Source organism: Anomaloglossus baeobatrachus, chromosome 6, assembly GCF_048569485.1.
Source record: "Anomaloglossus baeobatrachus isolate aAnoBae1 chromosome 6, aAnoBae1.hap1, whole genome shotgun sequence".
NCBI lineage: Eukaryota > Metazoa > Chordata > Amphibia > Anura > Aromobatidae > Anomaloglossus > Anomaloglossus baeobatrachus.
Genome location: NC_134358.1, coordinates 307,002,257 through 307,020,808, shown reverse-complemented (window position 1 = coordinate 307,020,808; position 18,552 = coordinate 307,002,257). Strand labels below are relative to the sequence as shown.

The following is an 18,552-nucleotide window of genomic DNA, read 5'->3' as shown; positions in this document are numbered from 1 at the left end:
CCAGACAATTGGGACGTCCAAAAGCAGTCCCTGGGTGGGTAAAATAATACCTCGCGATCGGGCTGTCAGGCAGCCCTTTCTTACAGGTGGGCCACCGCCGCCTGCAGGACTTGTCTACCTAGGCTGGCATCCGCCGAAGCGTAGGTATGCACCTGATAATGCTTGGTAAAAGTGTGCAGACTCGACCAGGTAGCCGCCTGGCACACCTGCTGAGCCGTAGCCTGATGCCGTAATGCCCAGGACGCACCCACGGCTCTGGTAGAATGGGCCTTCAGTCCAGAAGGAGTCGGAAGCCCAGCAGAACGGTAGGCGTGAAGAATTGGTTCCTTGATCCACCGCGCAAGGGTGGATTTGGAAGCTTGCGACCCTTTATGCTGACCAGCGACCAGGATAAAGAGTGCATCCGAACGGCGCAGAGACGCCGTGCGGGAAATGTAGATCCTGAGTGCTCTCACCAGGTCCAACAGATGTAAACCCTTTTCAAATTGGTGAACTGGATGCGGACACAAAGATGGTAAAGTGATATCCTGATTGAGATGAAAGGAAGATACCACCTTGGGAAGAAACTCTGGAATTGGACGCAGTACTACCTTGTCTTGGTGAAACACCAGGAAGGGAGATTTGCAAGATAACGCCGCCAGCTCTGACACTCTCCGAAGAGACGTGACCGCCACCAGAAAAGCCACTTTCTGTGAAAGCCGAGAAAAGGAAATCTCCTTCATAGGCTCGAAAGGTGGCTTCTGGAGAGCAATCAGAACCTTGTTCAGATCCCAGGGTTCCAATGGCCGCTTGTAAGGGGGAATGAGATGACAAACCCCTTGCAGGAACGTGCGTACCTTAGGAAGTCGCGCCAGGCGCTTCTGAAAGAATACGGATAGCGCAGAGACTTGTCCTTTAAGGGAGCTAAGCGACAAACCTTTTTCCAACCCAGACTGCAGGAAGGAAAGAAAAATAGGCAATGCAAATGGCCAGGGAGAAACTCCCTGAGCAGAGCACCAAGATAAGAATATCTTCCACGTTCTGTGGTAGATCTTGGCGGAGGATGGTTTCCTAGCCTGTCTCATGGTGGCAACAACATCATGAGATAAACCTGAGGTCCCTAGGATCCAGGACTCAATGGCCACACAGTCAGGTTCAGGGCCGCAGAATTCAGATGGAAAAACGGCCCTTGAGACAGCAAGTCTGGACGGCCTGGTAGCGCCCACGGTTGTCCTACCGTGAGATGCCACAGATCCGGGTACCACGACCTCCTTGGCCAGTCTGGAGCGACGAGAATGGCGCAACGGCAGTCGGACCTGATTTTGCGGATCACTCTGGGCAACAATGCCAGAGGTGGGAACACATAAGGTAGTCGGAACTGCGACCAATCCTGAACTAAGGCGTCTGCCGCCAGAGCTCGGTGATCGTGAGACCGTGCCATGAAAACCGGGACCTTGTTGTTGTGCCGTGACGCCATCAGGTCGACGTCCGGCATCCCCCAGCGGCGACAGATCTCCTGAAACACGTCCGGGTGAAGGGACCATTCCCCTGCGTCCATGCCCTGGCGACTGAGAAAGTCTGCTTCCCAGTTTTCCACGCCTGGGATGTGAACTGCGGATATGGTGGATGCTGTGTTTTCCACCCACGTCAGAATCCGCCGGACTTCTTGAAAGGCTTGTCGACTGCGTGTTCCCCCTTGGTGGTTGATGTACGCCACCGCTGTGGAATTGTCCGACTGAATCCGGATCTGCTTGCCCTCCAGCCACTGTTGGAAGGCTCGCAGAGCAAGATAGACTGCTCTGATTTCCAGAACATTGATCTGAAGGGTGGACTCTCTCTGAGTCCACGTACCCTGAGCCCTGTGGTGAAGAAACACTGCTCCCCACCCTGATAGGCTCGCATCTGTCGTGACCACCGCCCAGGATGGGGGTAGGAACGACTTTCCTTTTGACAATGAGGTGGGAAGAAGCCACCATCGGAGAGAGTCCTTGGTTGCCTGAGAGAGGGAGACATCCCTGTCGAGGGACGTCGACTTCCCGTCCCATTGGCGGAGAATGTCCCATTGTAGAGGGCGCAGATGAAACTGCGCGAAAGGGACTGCTTCCATTGCTGCCACCATCTTCCCTAGGAAATGCATGAGGCGCCTCAAGGAGTGGGACTGGTTCTGCAGGAGAGATTGCACCCCTGTCTGCAGAGAGCACTGCTTGTCCAGTGGAAGCTTCACTATCGCTGAGAGAGTATGAAACTCCATGCCAAGATATGTTAGTGATTGGGTCGGGGTTAGATTTGACTTTGAAAAGTTGATAATCCACCCGAAACTCTGGAGAGTCTTCAGTGCCACGTTCAGACTGTGTTGGCATGCCTCTTGAGAGGGTGCCTTTATAAGTAGATCGTCCAAATACGGGATCACGGAGTGACCCTGCGAGTGCAGGACAGCTACTACTGCTGCCATGACCTTGGTGAAGACCCGAGGGGCTGTTGCCAGCCCGAAAGGTAACGCTACGAACTGCAGGTGTTCGCTTTCTATAACGAAGCGTAGAAAACGCTGATGCTCTGGCGCAATCGGCACGTGAAGATAAGCATCCTTGATGTCTATTGATGCTAAGAAATCTCCTTGAGACATTGAGGCTATGACGGAGCGGAGAGATTCCATCCGGAACCTCCTGGTTTTTACGTGTTTGTTGAGCAACTTTAGATCCAGGACGGGCCGAAAGGACCCGTCCTTCTTTGGCACCACAAACAGATTGGAGTAAAAACCGTGACCTTGTTCCTGAAGAGGAACGGAAGTCACCACTCCTTCCGCCTTTAGAGCGGCCACCGCCTGCAGCAGAGCATCGGCTCGGTCGGGCGGTGGGGAAGTTCTGAAGAAACGAGTTGGAGGACGAGAGCTGAACTCTATCCTGTACCCGTGAGACAGAATGTCCCTCACCCAACGGTCTTTGACCCGTGACAGCCAAATGCCGCCAAAGCGGGAGAGCCTGCCACCGACCGAGGATGCGGAGAGAGGAGGCTGAAAGTCATGAGGAAGCCGTCTTGGTAACGGTTCTTCCTGCTGTCTTTTTTGGGCGTGACTGCGTCCGCCAAGAATCTGAGCCTCTCTGATCCTTTTGAGTCCTCTTGGACGAGGAGAATTGGGACCTGCCTGAGCCTCGAAAGGACCGAAAACCAGACTGACCCCTCCTTTGTTGGGGCTTGTTTTGTCTGTGTTGAGGTAAGGATGAGTCCTTACCCTTGGAGTGTTTAATGATTTCATCCAAACGCTCCCCAAACAATCGGTCACGAGAAAAGGGCAAACTGGTTAAGCACTTCTTGGAAGCAGAATCTGCTTTCCATTCTCTCAACCACAGGGCTCTGCGCAAAACCACGGAGTTGGCTGACGCCACCGCCGTACGGCTCGTAGAGTCCAGGACAGCATTAATCGCGTAAGACGCAAATGCAGACATTTGAGAGGTCAATGGTGCCACCTGCGGGGCAGATGTACGTGTGACCGAGTCGACTTGTATAAGCCCAGCTGAAATAGCTTGGAGTGCCCATACGGCTGCGAAAGCTGGCGCCAACGACGCTCCAATAGCTTCATAGATGGATTTCAGCCAGAGCTCCATCTGCCTGTCAGTGGCATCTTTAAGTGCCGCTCCATCTTCTACTGCAACTAAGGATCTAGCTGCAAGCCTGGAGATTGGAGGGTCCACCTTGGGACACTGGGTCCAACCCTTGACCACGTCAGGGGGAAAAGGATAGCGTGTATCTTTAAGCCGTTTAGAAAACCGCTTCTCAGGATAAGCGTGGTGTTTCTGGATTGCATCTCTAAAGTCAGCGTGGTCCAGAAAAGTGCTTAATTTACGCTTGGGATATCTGAAATGGAATTTCTCCTGCTGTGAAGCTGCCTCCTCCTCAGTAGGAGCTGGCGGAGAAATATCTAACATCCTATTGATGGACGCTATAAGATCATTCACTATGGCGTCACCATCCGGTGTATCCAGATTGAGAGCGGACCCAGGATCAGAATCTTGATCAGTTACATCCGCCTCATCACCCATAGATTCGTCCCGCTGGGATCCTGACCAGTGAGACGAAATTGAGGGCCCCTCATAACGAGCCCGCTTAGGTTGTCTGGGACTGTCGTCCGAGTCAGAATCGTCACCCTGGGGTGCATGTGACACCCCCGGAGCTTGGAAGTGTTCCAGCTGAGGGGGACCAGGGAGCAATGATGCCACAGTGTCCATGGTCTGAGTTACTGGTCTAGACTGCAATGTTTCAAGAATCTTTGACATGGTCATAGACAATCTGTCAGCAAAAGCTGCAAACTCCGTTCCTGTCACCTGGACAGCATTCACAGGTGGTACACTCTGGGTCACGTCCAGCAGAGGCCCTGGCTGTGCAAGTTGCACAGGGGCCGAGCACTGCACACAATGGGGGTCAGTGGAACCTGCCGGTAGAGCAGCCCCACATGCGGTACAGGCAGCATATAATGTCTGTGCCTTGGCACCCTTGCGTTTTGCGGACGACATGCTGTTGCCTCCTTGTAATCTAGGAGGGTATATAGCCGAGAATCACCAGCGACCGTACAGTACAAAGTATTTGCAAACACAAAATACTCAGTATACAAACGGCACAAGTGGGGGTGAGCCCTTGAGGGCTGCTTACCGCCCGCTGAACAGCGGGTATGAGGCCGTAGAATCCCGTGTCTGGGTCTCCCCGTCTCCCCTCTGCAGCTCAGCGTGCAGGCAGGAATGGCTGCCGGCGTTCTGTGAAGAGGGGCGGACCGTGGGCGTGCCACAAACAAAGAGCGGGAAACTGCGTCCTACTGTGCCTGGTGTGAGGGCTGGAGTATGTAAAAACGACTCCAGCCCTCAGCGCTGATGCTCTGTACAGCGTCCCGCCCTCCTCCTGACTGGCAGGTGCAGAGGCGGGAACGAACGAACTAGGCCGCAAAAGCCGGGGACTGTAGTAATAAGCGCGGCCGTGATATATGCACGGCCAGCGCGGAAGTCCCCGGCGCACCACAAGTCCCAGCCGCGTCGCAGTCCCAGCGGCCGGCGCGACCGTTCTCCCTGAGTCTACCCACTCAGCTAAGCTGAAGTGAGGAAATGGCACAAGCGCAGCAGCGCTGTTGTCCCCGGCGCACTAACACACCCAGCAATGCTGCGGTGTGCGCGCGTATGCACGGGGACACAGAGTACCTTGACGGAGCAGGGCCATGTCCCTGACGATACTCAGCTCCAAATCCAGCGGCTTCTCCAGGGGCTGCGGATGGAGCACGGTCTCTGTGCCTGGAGACCGGTAAAATCCCACTTCGCCCAGAGCCCTAATGGGGATGGGGAAGGAATCAGCATGTGGGCTCCAGCCTCCGTACCCGCAATGGGTACCTCAACCTTAACAAGCACCACCGACAGAAAGTGGGGTGAGAAGGGAGCATGCTGGGGACCCTTGTATGGGTCCTCTTTTCTTCCATCCGACATAGTCAGCAGCTGCTGCTGACTAAACAGTGGAGCTATGCGTGCGTGTCTGACCTCCTTCGCACAAAGCAAAAAACTGAAGGACCCGTGCTCCCACGGGGGGGTGTATAGCCAGAAGGGGAGGGGCCTTACACTTTTAAGTGTAGTACTTTGTGCGGCCTCCGGAGGCAGTAGCTATACACCCAATTGTCTGGGTCTCCCAATTAGGAGCGAAAAAGAAATAATGTTGCTTCCTGGTATCAGCTATGTTGGCTGAGGTCCCACCCCTCCTGGTCATATGGGTATGACATCAGCACAGGTCCTTCTAGCACTTATTTATGCTAATTCTATTATAGAATCATTTTACTAACAGGTGGAAGATGGATAGACAGGGGGGCGGGAATCACTATGAATAACCACCCCAGCCATCAGCTGATCGGCAGATGCTGTCATTCAAAATGCTGCTCATTTTACAAACTTTACTTGCTTGTGTTTCGAAACCTATACATCTGAGCTGACAACTAAATGTATGTAGATAATCAGGATGATAGTGCCAGTATAGCATTAGCTTTAGGTTATATAGGAAAATACTGGTGATTGATACGCTTGTAACACTCAAAAAAACCCAAGATTTTAAAATGTGGGTAAAATAATACAATTAAATGTTACATTAAAATAGGAGAATAAGCAAACAGCTAGCTATTCTCGTTTACACAAACATTACAGAAAAATAGTAAATAAGCAGAATTATTAGCAGTACTTACAAGTCGAAACTCCCAAATAATGTTTTGAGGCATAAGACCACCATCTTTAGGACAGTGTCTCATCCCAACATAAGTCTGGTGTTCTGGGACTTCTGCACAAAGTTCAGTGACTGAATTAAAGCGAATCTCACGATTTGTTGTGTATTCAAAAAACTGAAAGAAATTGTACATGGACACGTCATCAGTTTGGCTGTAAAATGGAAAATACCATTATCCTGACAAAGAAAGATTGTTTGGGAAACTGCTTCATTTTATTTTCCCCAAAAGACACAAAGATGAACCAGACCAATACTCCGTCCATATATAAAACATTCAATAACGTTTCTGTATGACACAAGTCATTGCAGTATATAATATCTCTGCAAGATGGGAGTTGGAAATCACTGGTTTTAACTACACTAAACCCTTGACAATTCTTTGCCATTTAAATACAGGTAAAATATATCTTTCTACCGTGTTTGCCAGTAGAGATAAAAAAAAATTGTTTAAAAGAACTGAGAGTCCTCAGTGGTTGATACCTTTTAATGGCTAACTGAAAAGATGGTAATATATAGCAGCTTTCGAGACTACTCAGGTCTCTTCATCAGTATAACACAAAATGTGAAGAGTCAAATATTTATACATAACAGGACATGGAATAATGCAGTAAATAAGACAAGTTATGTGAAGCAGAACTATCAGCATGACAAGGGGACAATCAGGTGTGGCAGTAAATATTGCAGCAGTTCATAGATAAGGAGCGTGAAAGTTTTACTGTCCTCTGATTGAGGTCTGGTCCAGAGTGGTGTCACATTGATTTATGTTGTTTTACATCAATTAAGAAATGTGCTCCTCAGACCATCTGGGGGCATCACAGCTCTGGACCAGACCTCAATCAGAGGTCAATAAAACTTTCACACTCCTTATCTATGAACTGTGGCAATATTTACTGCTACAACTGATTGTCCCCTTCCCATACTGATCGTTCTGCTTCACATAACTTGTCCTATTATTTACTGCTCCATTCTATAGCCTGTTGTGTATAAATATGTGACTCTTCAGATTTTGTGTTATACTGAGCCTGATGAAGAGACCGGAGTAGTCTCGAAAGCTGCTATATATTACCATCTTTTCAGTTAACCATTAAAAAGGTATCAACCACTGAGGATTCTCAGTTCTTTAAAACAATTTGTTTGCCATTTTAATGCGTTAAGTTATTATATTAAACATGGTCATAGGGGTTACACAGGATAATAAAAAGTTGTCTGCTTTCTCCCTGAAATATCGCCGCCCATCGTCCTTCGGGTGTTTTGTGCATTAATGTGCAGCTTCACTGAAGTATGTAAGGCTAAACGGCATACAGTTATGGTACTGTGTTTGGATGAGACCAGATAAGTGTTTAGGGTCTTCTACAACCCTTTTATCATTGCCGCTGCTCTACAGCATGATAGTCCTACAGGCATCCACCGAGCCAAAGCTACCCCTGCAGTAAGCAGAACAGCACCACTACTAAGAGCAAACAGAAGTTATTCTAACTATACTTCTACCCAATGTGAATGATCACATGTATATACACAATAAACATCTTAAACCACTGGAAAAATATATAGAGGTAGTAATTAACTAAGAATACCACTATTAGGTCTACTCTCATAAAATCGTTTTATTAGAAATTGTTAAAACAGAACAATTGTATTGTTCTTCCCATTAATATATTTCAGATCACATAAAGGCATAAAAATAAAGTGCAGGTGTCAAACAAACAGTCCCCTCGCCTGAGGACAACCCCAGACAATGTTTCTGAGAGAGGATAAAGTGAAGGCGTTGGTTAGTCACTGTCAGAGTAATGCTGATAGATATATGCTGTGACTATCCCCCTTGGCTATAGTTAGAAATCTTCACTTAATTGAGCCTATTTTTACGCTATAGATGTACGTCAGCCTCACCGTCCTTGCTACCCACTAGCGGGGGCAACCACCACCAAAACTAACGTGATTTAGAGTGTAGTACATATATACAAATAGAACCATAGACAAAAAAGACAATAAGCGTTAGATGTCCAGGGTTCTTCCGTTTGATAGGTTTCCCTAGTTAGGAAGTACTGGAAAAGTTAGGTAAGAGCTCAGAGTTCCACTTAGCTTGTCGATCCCCCAGCTCTCCCGACGCGTTTCACCCCCCCTAACGCAGTACAGGGGATCATCAGGGGATCTAAAAGAATCACTCCTTGGAAAGAAGGACACCTGAAATAAATGATGAACAAAAATAAATATATATACCGTATTTTTCGCTTTATAAGACGCACTTTTCCTCCCAAAAATTTGAGAGGAAAATGGGGGGTGCGTCTTATAAAGCGAATATAGCAGTACCTGGGGGTCCTGTATGTGTTTTGATCGGGCGGCCGGGTGCCTGTGGCTGCGTGCAAGCGGCCGGGTACCTGTGCTTACGTGCGGTGGCAGCCGGGTACCCGTGGCTGTGTGCAGTCGGCAGTCGGGTGCTGTGTGCGGCCGGCAGCCGGGTGCTGTGTGCGGGCGGCGTCTGTGTGCGGGCAGCGGCCGTGTGCTGTGTGTGGGCGGCGGCTGTGTGCAGGCGGCGGTCGGGTGCTGTGTGCGGGCGGCGGCTGTGTCCAGGCGGCGGTCGGGTGCTGTGTGTGGGCGGCGGCTGTGTCCAGGCGGCGGTCGGCGGCCGGGTGCTGTGTGCGGGCGGCGGCTGTGTCCAGGCGGCGGTCGGCGGCCGTGTGCACGCGGCGGTCGGCGGCTGGGTGCTGTGTGCAGGCGGCGGTCGGCGGCTGTGTGCGGGCGGCGGCTGTGTGCTGTGTGCAGGCGGCGGTCGGCGGCTCTGTGCAGGCGGCGGTCGGCGGCTGTGTGCGGGCAGCGGCCGGGTGTTGTGTGCGGGTAGCGGCCGGGTGTTGTGTGCGGGTAGCGGCCGGGTGTTGTGTGCGGGTAGCGGCCGGGTGCTGTGTACGGGCAGCGGCCGGGTGCCTGTGTGCGGGCAGCGGCCGGGTGCCTGTGCGCTACTAAATAACCTTTATTGATATGAGATTGCAATCTGAGAGTAAGTCCATAATACGGCTTATGTTTTCATCCTGGTAGGAGTTATGGCTCTTGTCTGGGTCCCTAAAAGGCAGCAGTTCTCCATCCTTCTTCCATTATCCCACTTAAATCACTATAATTAATATTTTAGTAGTGCTCAGCAAATTAACATGTGTTACTGTACCTGGCAAATCACTATAAGCACGGGAATTTACTATTAGATTATCCTCTACCTTTATTCAGCACATCCCCTAATGCCCCCCTCCCCCTGTTCATGAGACCCAATATTATCTAGGGGCGTCCTAGACCTCCATATTATGAGTACTTTCTGTTACTACCCCAATATATATACTAGCACTGGGTTATGCACCCTTTAGCCTGTGTGGCTGCTGACTCGTGCAGAGTAAATGCTATAAACCAACCAGCCCCCTTTGCACCTCATTGGGAGTAACGCAGTACGGCACGGATTTGCCTGTAACATAGCAACCATCACCTGATACGTGGTTGCACCCTGCAATGCATCAGTGATGGAGGTGCATCGTTTAATAATGCCCCTACATAAGTGACTATGAGCACTCCATGGAACGCAAGCTTGCGTTCCACGACCATTACGTCCGCCCCCATGTTGTAGTAACACCGCCCCCACATGGAACGCATATGCGCTCCAGAGCGCGATTATACACACCCATTGGTACCACCCCGTGGAGGTCACATGATATGCGAGGAGTGCATGTGACGCACATTGAGACGTCACATCCGGCCAACGGGGCACATCCGGTCTGCGGGCGGGACATTTACTCCTGCCTGGGCAGCGTTTAAAAACCTCATAGACTCACTAGCGGTTCGGACGGGAAAGGGACTAGCGGACGTGGCGACTCCTCTGGCACCCTCAGACCGTGGGCTCCCAGTGTGCATAGAGTGGTAGCCACTCGGGACTAACAGTCCTTGCTGGTTGAGCTCACTTGTAGGTAAGTGATCTGTTTGCCGCTTGATACCAATAGTGCTTACATACATATATTCCTAACAGCACTTAGTGTGATACTTTCTACTGTGCTGGCAATTAGAAATACTCCTAGTGATCATTATATGACAGACACTAGATTGGTCTGTATGTGTCAGGAGCAGTACACATTTTTGCAGATTGAATTAACCTGGGATTCATGCCCCATCTCTACATATAAGTATCTGCCTTATGCTCCATTAGAACTGTCTATGGATTCTAAATATGAAGAAAATATGGTATAGGAACACTGTACACCGTTACATATTTGTCTATTCTTTACAGGAAATATATACCTGGAATCTGTACACCTCTACAATCCCATGATAGGCCTCTGTTTGCCCTCCTTTCGTCTCCTTACAGGTAGAATACACCATCCCAAATGTATGACTGTATATGGTCCTGTGCTGAATCTAATGCATATATTAAGCGTTACGAAGCTAGCCCTATTAAAGGGTATACTAATTGGTATTACAGGAGAAAGAACTAATCGACTTTGTACACCTTGAAGTCAGGCAGCAAGGGGTCCCCCCCCTTACCTGTTATCTTGTCTACATATATTTTCATCCTTAGGCTATGTGCGCACGTTGCGTACAAGCCCTGCAGAAATTTCTGCAGCGATCTGAAGAGCACATGTGCGCTTTAGATCGCTGCAGAAATGTCCGTAGTGAGCGCCGATTCCATGCGCTCTGCCTGCAGCTCCTGCCATAGACAGAGCAGGAGCTGCCGGCAAAGCGCAGGAAAGAAGTGACATGTCACTTCTTTTTGCGCAGCGCTTCGGCAGTAGCCGAAGCGCTGCGCTCTTAAACGCCACGTGCGCACGGCCCCTGCACAATCTCCATAGACTGTGCAGGGGACGCAGGACGCATGCAGTTACGCTGCGCTGCAAAGCGCAGCGTAACTGCATGAATTTACGCAACGTGCGCACAACCACCTCATTACCCTAGATGTACTGGTTATGGAGGCACAGTATCCTTACTAGGCTAATTAGCACACTACTATACCTTCTCTTGCAGGCAATACCAGTGGTCAGGCACATCCTGAGGAGCTGCATCTCCTTTATCCCTCTAGGATAGAAATTACTTATTCTGGCCATCAAAAGGTAACATTCATCTACTAATGTGCCCTCATGAAAGCATGAACCTGGGAGGCGGGATATATTTTTAAGCATGCCATATTTTATACAGGACCTCAACATGACCCGGACACATTTTTAAACTTGAATAATAGGAGTGGACATGAACTCCCTGTTTACAACAGACCAGCTCACAACCTGTGAATATACAACTCCAGTTAGTCCAGGTACCAGACACATAGTTTGTGCCGATGGGATACTCTCTAACTGTATAAGTTTTATGAGTAATATTGCACAATATACTATACAGTGTATACTCATGTCCTTTTTAATATGCAGGTACTAATTAATGGAAAGCCGTAATTACTTTTTGGACACGAGATAATAGTTAGATGACTATCTTTAAAAAGGATACAAGCACTCAACCACAAGGATCAACTACCTTGTAAGTTACTCTGAGTGATCTAACCCTACAAAGAATGCAGTCTCTAAAAACCATACATATTTATATTTATTTTTGTTCATCATTTATTTCAGGTGTCCTTCTTTCCAAGGAGTGATTCTTTTAGATCCCCTGATGATCCCCTGTACTGCGTTAGGGGGGGTGAAACGCGTCGGGAGAGCTGGGGGATCCACAAGCTAAGTGGAACTCTGAGCTCTTACCTAACTTTTCCAGTACTTCCTAACTAGGGAAACCTATCAAACGGAAGAAAAATTTTGTACTGTCCCTGCCCTCATACAGTATTAAGCTGAGCTGGCCACTGCAGTCCTAGTATCTTTAGATCACTTGTAAATCAATAAAATAGTAGCTGCTCCTCACCCCTCCTGTATGGGACGTTACGTCACAGACCAGGGTGCATCAAAGAACAGGGGGAGTAGCGGAGGCATGGCTGCCGGCTCTATGCTCTTCCTACCCGCCCCGCCCCCCTGTTCTCTGCTGAACTACGGAGCTTTACACAGGTAGGTGATGTAACGTCCCATATGGGAGGGGTGAGGAGCAACTCCTATTTTATTGATTTACAAGTGATCTAAAGATATTAGAACTGCAGTGGCCAGCTCAGCTTCATAGTGTATGAGGGCAGGGACAGTGCAAAAATGTATCTCTCCAGAAGACCCCTTTAGTAAGTAACACACCATCTTTTATATGTAACATACACCATACACACATACTTGTGAGAATCCCTTGTTTTTTCACATTACATTGCCAGCACATCACGTTTTACATATTATGAATGTGATAAATCTTCTATACATGACACAAATATACCTGATTGCCACCTTGTCCATGACATCCAAACAGTGATAGATGAGCTCCAGTGGGGTTATGGTCTGGTGCATTGTAATCTAAACATTCGGATGTTATGCCCATGCTGCGGATCTGAAGAATAAATTAAATATTATTCTATTTTAAATGAAATTTTTACATTTAACCAGCAATGGTATAACCAAATAAAACAGAACGAGGGATATTGGTGGACAGTAAATTTTTTCAGGGCTGGAGTGGTGTCTTAAATGTAAGTCCTCTGTCTCTAGTATTATACTAACCTTCTGGCACATTCATACTTTTTTGGAGTCGCTCCAGTCCGCTGTGCTATTTGACTGGAGTGTGACTGTAACTTCTGAATGGCCAAAATCAGAACTTATGTCACAAGCTGCCAATGAGAGCCAAAACGAATTTCCCATAGAGATTCATTGAGTTGTGACCTATGGTGCGTTTCATGAAATACTGGAACTGCCAGAAGGTCACAAATCACCGAAAACAGACAGGAGCAGCTGTGATAGAAAATGAAGCCACCAGAAGTCATCACAGATAGGAACTCTACTCTAAGAGCAGTGGGACTATGGAGCTCTATGACACGATGTTGTGAAAATTACAATTTTTAATGGGGTCTAGAAAGCCCAAGACGTCTTTCAAAAAAGTTGTAATTAAGGGCAACTAGATGCATGGGCATGGGTTATTTATCTCAGATTTTACAATGATCGCTATAAGGCTATGTGCCCACGGGGACAGTGTCATGCGGTTATATCCGCAGGTGCTCCCAGAAATCCGCTGCACAACTTCTGTCTGTTTCCATGCTGCGGATGTACAGCGGAATGTCCTGCGGATATGGTGCGGGCGTTCTGCATTGAGGATACAGTACCATGGCTTCGGCACTGCATCCTCAATGCAGAACAAGTGCTGCAGTGATCGAGGCTGTGACGACATGGACTCTCATGGGTTAAAGTTTCTTAACATTCAGCCAGACAGGATGATAGATTGTTTATAGATGGGGGATAAGTCCCTCATTCTTTTTACAAGACTCTTTTGGACTCATGGAATTGTGTTGGCCACTGAAAGCCAGACGTATTGCTTCTCCAGACTTTTCCAGTAATCATTGTATTGTAGTTGTGTATTGCTAATGTGATTACCTTAGTAGCCATTGTCTAGTCGGTGACTCCCAGATTACATGTATACCCTCAGTCTTTCTGTAGACATCATTTGGATGAACATTGTCCATGCAGCTTGAGATTCATCCAATGGGAGAGGCGCTCTTGTCCAACCAATCGATGAGGATGTAGTGTATCTAAGTGGAAGGCTGTGGCTATAAAAGGGACTTCTTTAAGCCACCAGGTTGTTAATGGATGCTGATGGATCCAGTCTAAGCTCTCAGGAGCTGACTACAGGATCAGGATATCTTATGGCTTCAATCTAGGGACTCCGGTTCCGGTTGGAGACCATATCCACAGCCTAGGGATTTCGACTCCGGCTGCCAGGATTGTAACATCCTACCAGGACTACCTAAGGAGGACACTCAGGTTGGGACAGTTCAGTCACCTGGTACAGACTTTGCAGACCTCACACAGCTTCCTAAATCTGGCGCTATTCCTTTCTCGGTGGGTGCCCGCCAAAAGCGGGGTGCTGCCAGATTGGAGCAAGTGGCCCTGGAAGCTCTGAGACATGGACATTCTAAATCCCCGGTGAGCCAGCGAAAGGGTGAAACTCTGTTGCCTGTTACATTTGTGTTTTGCTGGTTATGTGTTATGTGCCGTTAATTGTTTGGGGATACAATAAAGTCTAATTATTGTGGTTCCCTCACCCTGTGTTGTCTGAGTAGTGTTACGCCCACGGTTAAGAAGGCCGGCGTTCAGTTGGGATGAGCCCTGAGCCACGCTGTCTTTCTAAAGGCGGTGGGTTTTAGTTGACGAGAGCACCCACTGAGCCCCGTGTCTCCACAGGGGCGTTCATATTACTTACCTCCATCATGCAGCACCTCGCTTTCCGGCGGCCGGGTCACTCTGTCAACGTCTGGTGCACTGTGCTGGAGAAGGTGGGCGGGCCTGCACTAGCTCCGGCTGTCACATGACCGGAGCTCGTGCAGGCCCCGCCCACCTCTTCCTTCCTGTACCTGGATCGACCGCGCTCCTGTGCACTGGACGGAGAAAGTGACATTGTTGTCTTCTATCAAGGCAGGTAAGTATATGGGACCCTGCGGAGAAGTCCGTAGTAATAATTCCCATGCTGCTGATTTTTCCGCAGGGAAATCCGCATTATTTCCGCTGCGGAAAAAAATGGGGCACAGCAGTTCCCAAATGCCATAAAAATGGCTGGGGAGTAGCTGTGCTGCAGATTGTTGAAAAATCTGTGGAATTTCCGCAGCGTGGGCACATAGTCTTAGAGGAAGGAATGACTTTTTCCACCTAATAAGAGGCAATTGGCAAGTGCCTTATAGGGTTTTTGTGTTCTTTTTGATCAACTCTGTAGGACAGTGGCTTGTGCATGATGGACTACTGTGTATTCTACACTATCAACTAAAAGAGCTTGAATAGCAATATATAGAGAAACTGAACATGCACACAAATATCTGACATGTAGGTCTGCTAGCGATTTTCAGGTCCTTTTTTTATTTTGCTGAGACATATGAAGTTTAGTTGGATCCATGGCCCAAACTTACATATCATTGAATGGGTCCTTGATGTGAACTTTCATGTTGTATCAGTGTGCTGTCTAGGTCACATACGGCCATTTCCAGTAAATTGTCACAATATTCCATATTTACAGTTTTGTCATTAATATTTCTACAGCCAGACATGTTTTTGTTTTAAGAGCACTGCTAATATAAATCCTATAACTAGCACATCATAATATCAAAGAGTATACCTACCGCCCCATGCCAGCCAGGACGATCTTCTGGGACATGTAGATCTGGAAAAACATGTCTCAAGTACCAATCAAAATTCTCACACTGCAATTTGTCTCGAAGTAATTTTCGATCTGAAATATCTCCGTATTTTTCCTAGTATAAAATAATAAAAGAAAACAAATTAACCCTGAATGCTACAGTAGTTTTATTGAGCCATTTACGTTCCAAAGTTCATTAAAGTAAAGCCAGCGCTGACTGGACGCAGGGTCCGCATGACGTAACAACCTCAAATGAGCCCCAGGAGAGCGAGTGCCAACACCGCTGGAGGAAAGTATAAGAGTTTTTTATTCTAACAGGGGGGTTTGTCCACTACTCTGACAACCCCTCCACCCCCGGGCGATTTTCTGTTTTTGTTTTTTGCTCCCCTTCTTCCGAGAGTTGTAACTTTATTTTTCTGTCAATTTTGCCATACGAGGGCTTATTGTTTGCGGGATGAGTTGTACTTTTGAATGAAACCATTAGTTTTACAAAATAGTATACTGAAAACAGGAAAAAAAAAATCCAAGTACTGTGAAATTGCAAAAAAAAAAAAAAGTGCAAAAATTGTTTTTGAGATATTTTTTTCACAGTGTTCACTATATGGTAAAACTGATGTGTAAGTGGGATGCCTCAGGTTGGTGCGAGATCACAAATACCAAACATGAATAAGTTTATTTTTATCGAAAAGCTTAAAAAATTCAGAAGTTCGGCCAAAAAAAGGATGGCGCTTTTTGAGCCATTTTCTCAGACCCATAGCATTCTCATTTTTTGGGATCTGGGGCTCAGTGATTAGTTATTTTTTGCATCTTGAGCTGACATTTTTAATGTACCATTTTTGTGCAGCTGCTACGTTTTGATCGCCTGTTATTGCATTTTAAAATGCAATTATTGTGGCAACCAAAAACCGTAATTTTGGTGCTTGAAATTTTTTTTTCGCCACACCATGTACCGATCAGATTAATTGATTTTGTATTTTCATCGGGCATTTCTGAACGCGGCAATACCAAATGTATGTATATGTTTAACTGTTATATTTTGAATGGGGAGTGATTTGAATGAACTTTTAGTTGTTTTTATTTTTTCATATTTTTAAAAACTTTCAACAACATTTATTTATTTATTTTACTAGTCCCCTTAGGGGGACTCTAAGGATCAGCAGTCTGATCGCTTGTTCATTTCTGTTGATTAGAGCTGCACGATCTCGATCTCCGCAGCAGGCAATTAAATTGTGCTCTCACATTTGACAGCGCAATCTAAGTGGAAAGCAGGTGCGGGTGGATCTCGGATCCACCCGCTTCTGTTAGCCCCACAGGTCAGCTGTTCAAATCAGCAGACATGTGAAGGGATCACTGCCAGCTCACCGCAGTAGCCATTGGTGATTACTGCTATATGGCCAAGGACGTACCGGTACAGCATCATTTTGCTGTAATTTTCAACAATTGTTCTCTAAAATGTTACGGTTATTCAGGCAAAAAAAAAAAAAAAAAAAAAAAAAAGCACTGCAGCTGCAGCATGTGAACACAGCCGCTGCAGCATGTGAACACAGCCAACTAGGTTCATGTGTAACATGTGAAACTCCCTATGATGAGTGAGTTAAATATCTACATTTTTACAAGAGTAGTAACATCAGTCTACAAAACATAGGATGTATGGCCTATAGGGACAACCTCTGACAACTTTTTAACCTGCGACCTTACAATACAACACAGGGTTTAAACTACTTTAAATAAACTCACATTTTTAGATAATTGTGTTTAAACATGTGAAAAGGATAGATGACAAGCGTGCACTTTTATTTGAAAACCATGTAATAATTTCCCCATACCTTTCTAGCTGGAGGGTTTCTGTTGTAGAAATGCTCCTTATAGCCATCCATCCACACTTCAGCAGCACGAGCAGTATTCTGTAGGAAATTTGGTCTAGCATAAGGGGCTTTTTTGGGAAAAACATGTCCAACATGGGAACATGGGTGGATCTCAAGAGTTCCACCACACTGCCAAACCTGTAAAGGTGATAAGTATAGGAAATAAATAATATGCAGTCAAGTTAAGACTCTGACCAACTTGCCTTTTGGGCTTATGTTTGATGTACGCTCCATGGAAAATGTCCTAAAATATGCACCAAACAAAGCCCCAATGTGTGCCACTATTAGTAATGAGCGAGCACTACTACGATCGGGTGCTCGGTACTCGTCACAAGCAGTCGAACGCTTGGACGGGCTCAACTCATGTACCGAGTATAAAGGAAGTCAAAGGGGAACTCTGGACGATCTTCCAGAAAAAATGCTTGAGGTCCCCATTGACTTCAACTATACTGGATACATGAGTTGAGCTCATCCGAGCATCTGACTGCTCGTTACGATTACCCGTGCATGGTAGTACTCGCTCATCATTAGCCACTATATGACATACAATAGCATAAATAGTAAAATGTCTTTACGAAGGAATGTCTGGAGTTAAATACATATACTTTTTAATAACTATGCACCTCTTAAAACTACTGGACGCCTCTGCCAGGAATGTTGCTTCAGTCAGGGACTGGAGTACATTTCTGGCGTAATTTACAATATTAGAGTAGCTTCCGACCTCCACCAGCTGTTACAGGACTGGCGTAAAAACACAAGAGGTTGCAAGAATTTTGTGCAACTTTGAGTGTTTTATGTCGAAAAACTAGAGTTGTGTGATGTTTTTATTTTGAGCCATCTTGTTCTGTGTAGAAATTTTATAGACTACTGTTTCAAGATCTTGGATGGTGTATGCCGTGGCTTTCTGCTTCATGGACAAATGTTTCAATAGAACCTGTCTCATGATTAATGCTACCCGGACCACCACCAGCATGCGTCCGAGATCAGCTGCCTTATTATAAACATAGTTGAAAGCATAGCTGGGGACAAGTACACTAGTACAAAAGGGGACTACTCTAAGAGGTGTCACCACTTGGTATGAAGAGACCCATCAGTGTAGCTGAGCAGGTAGGCAGAAGGCAGTGGGAACATACTTCTAAGACTAGTCATCTTGTTCCCAGTTGTACTATCAACTATATTTTTCTCTGAAATATCACAGAATTTCAGATGAAAACGCATTCGTAATGCTGGAGGTGTCCTTTAAAACAAACCTGTTCTCTCTCATCTT

At 47.0% G+C, this 18,552-nt stretch overlaps 1 protein-coding gene across 1 annotated transcript in view; it reads right to left on the bottom strand.

Annotated features, from left to right (window-relative positions):
* The window catches only part of GALNT4 (polypeptide N-acetylgalactosaminyltransferase 4), a 125,029-nt gene that overhangs the window by 18,186 nt on the left and 88,291 nt on the right, over nt 1-18,552 (bottom strand). The window contains exons 7-10 of the mRNA XM_075314918.1: nt 17,247-17,423; nt 15,404-15,535; nt 12,529-12,639; nt 6,179-6,331 (exon numbers count right to left, since the gene is read on the bottom strand). Coding sequence (XP_075171033.1) covers nt 6,179-6,331; nt 12,529-12,639; nt 15,404-15,535; nt 17,247-17,423 — 573 coding nt within the window. The remainder of the gene's footprint in view (nt 1-6,178; nt 6,332-12,528; nt 12,640-15,403; nt 15,536-17,246; nt 17,424-18,552) is intronic.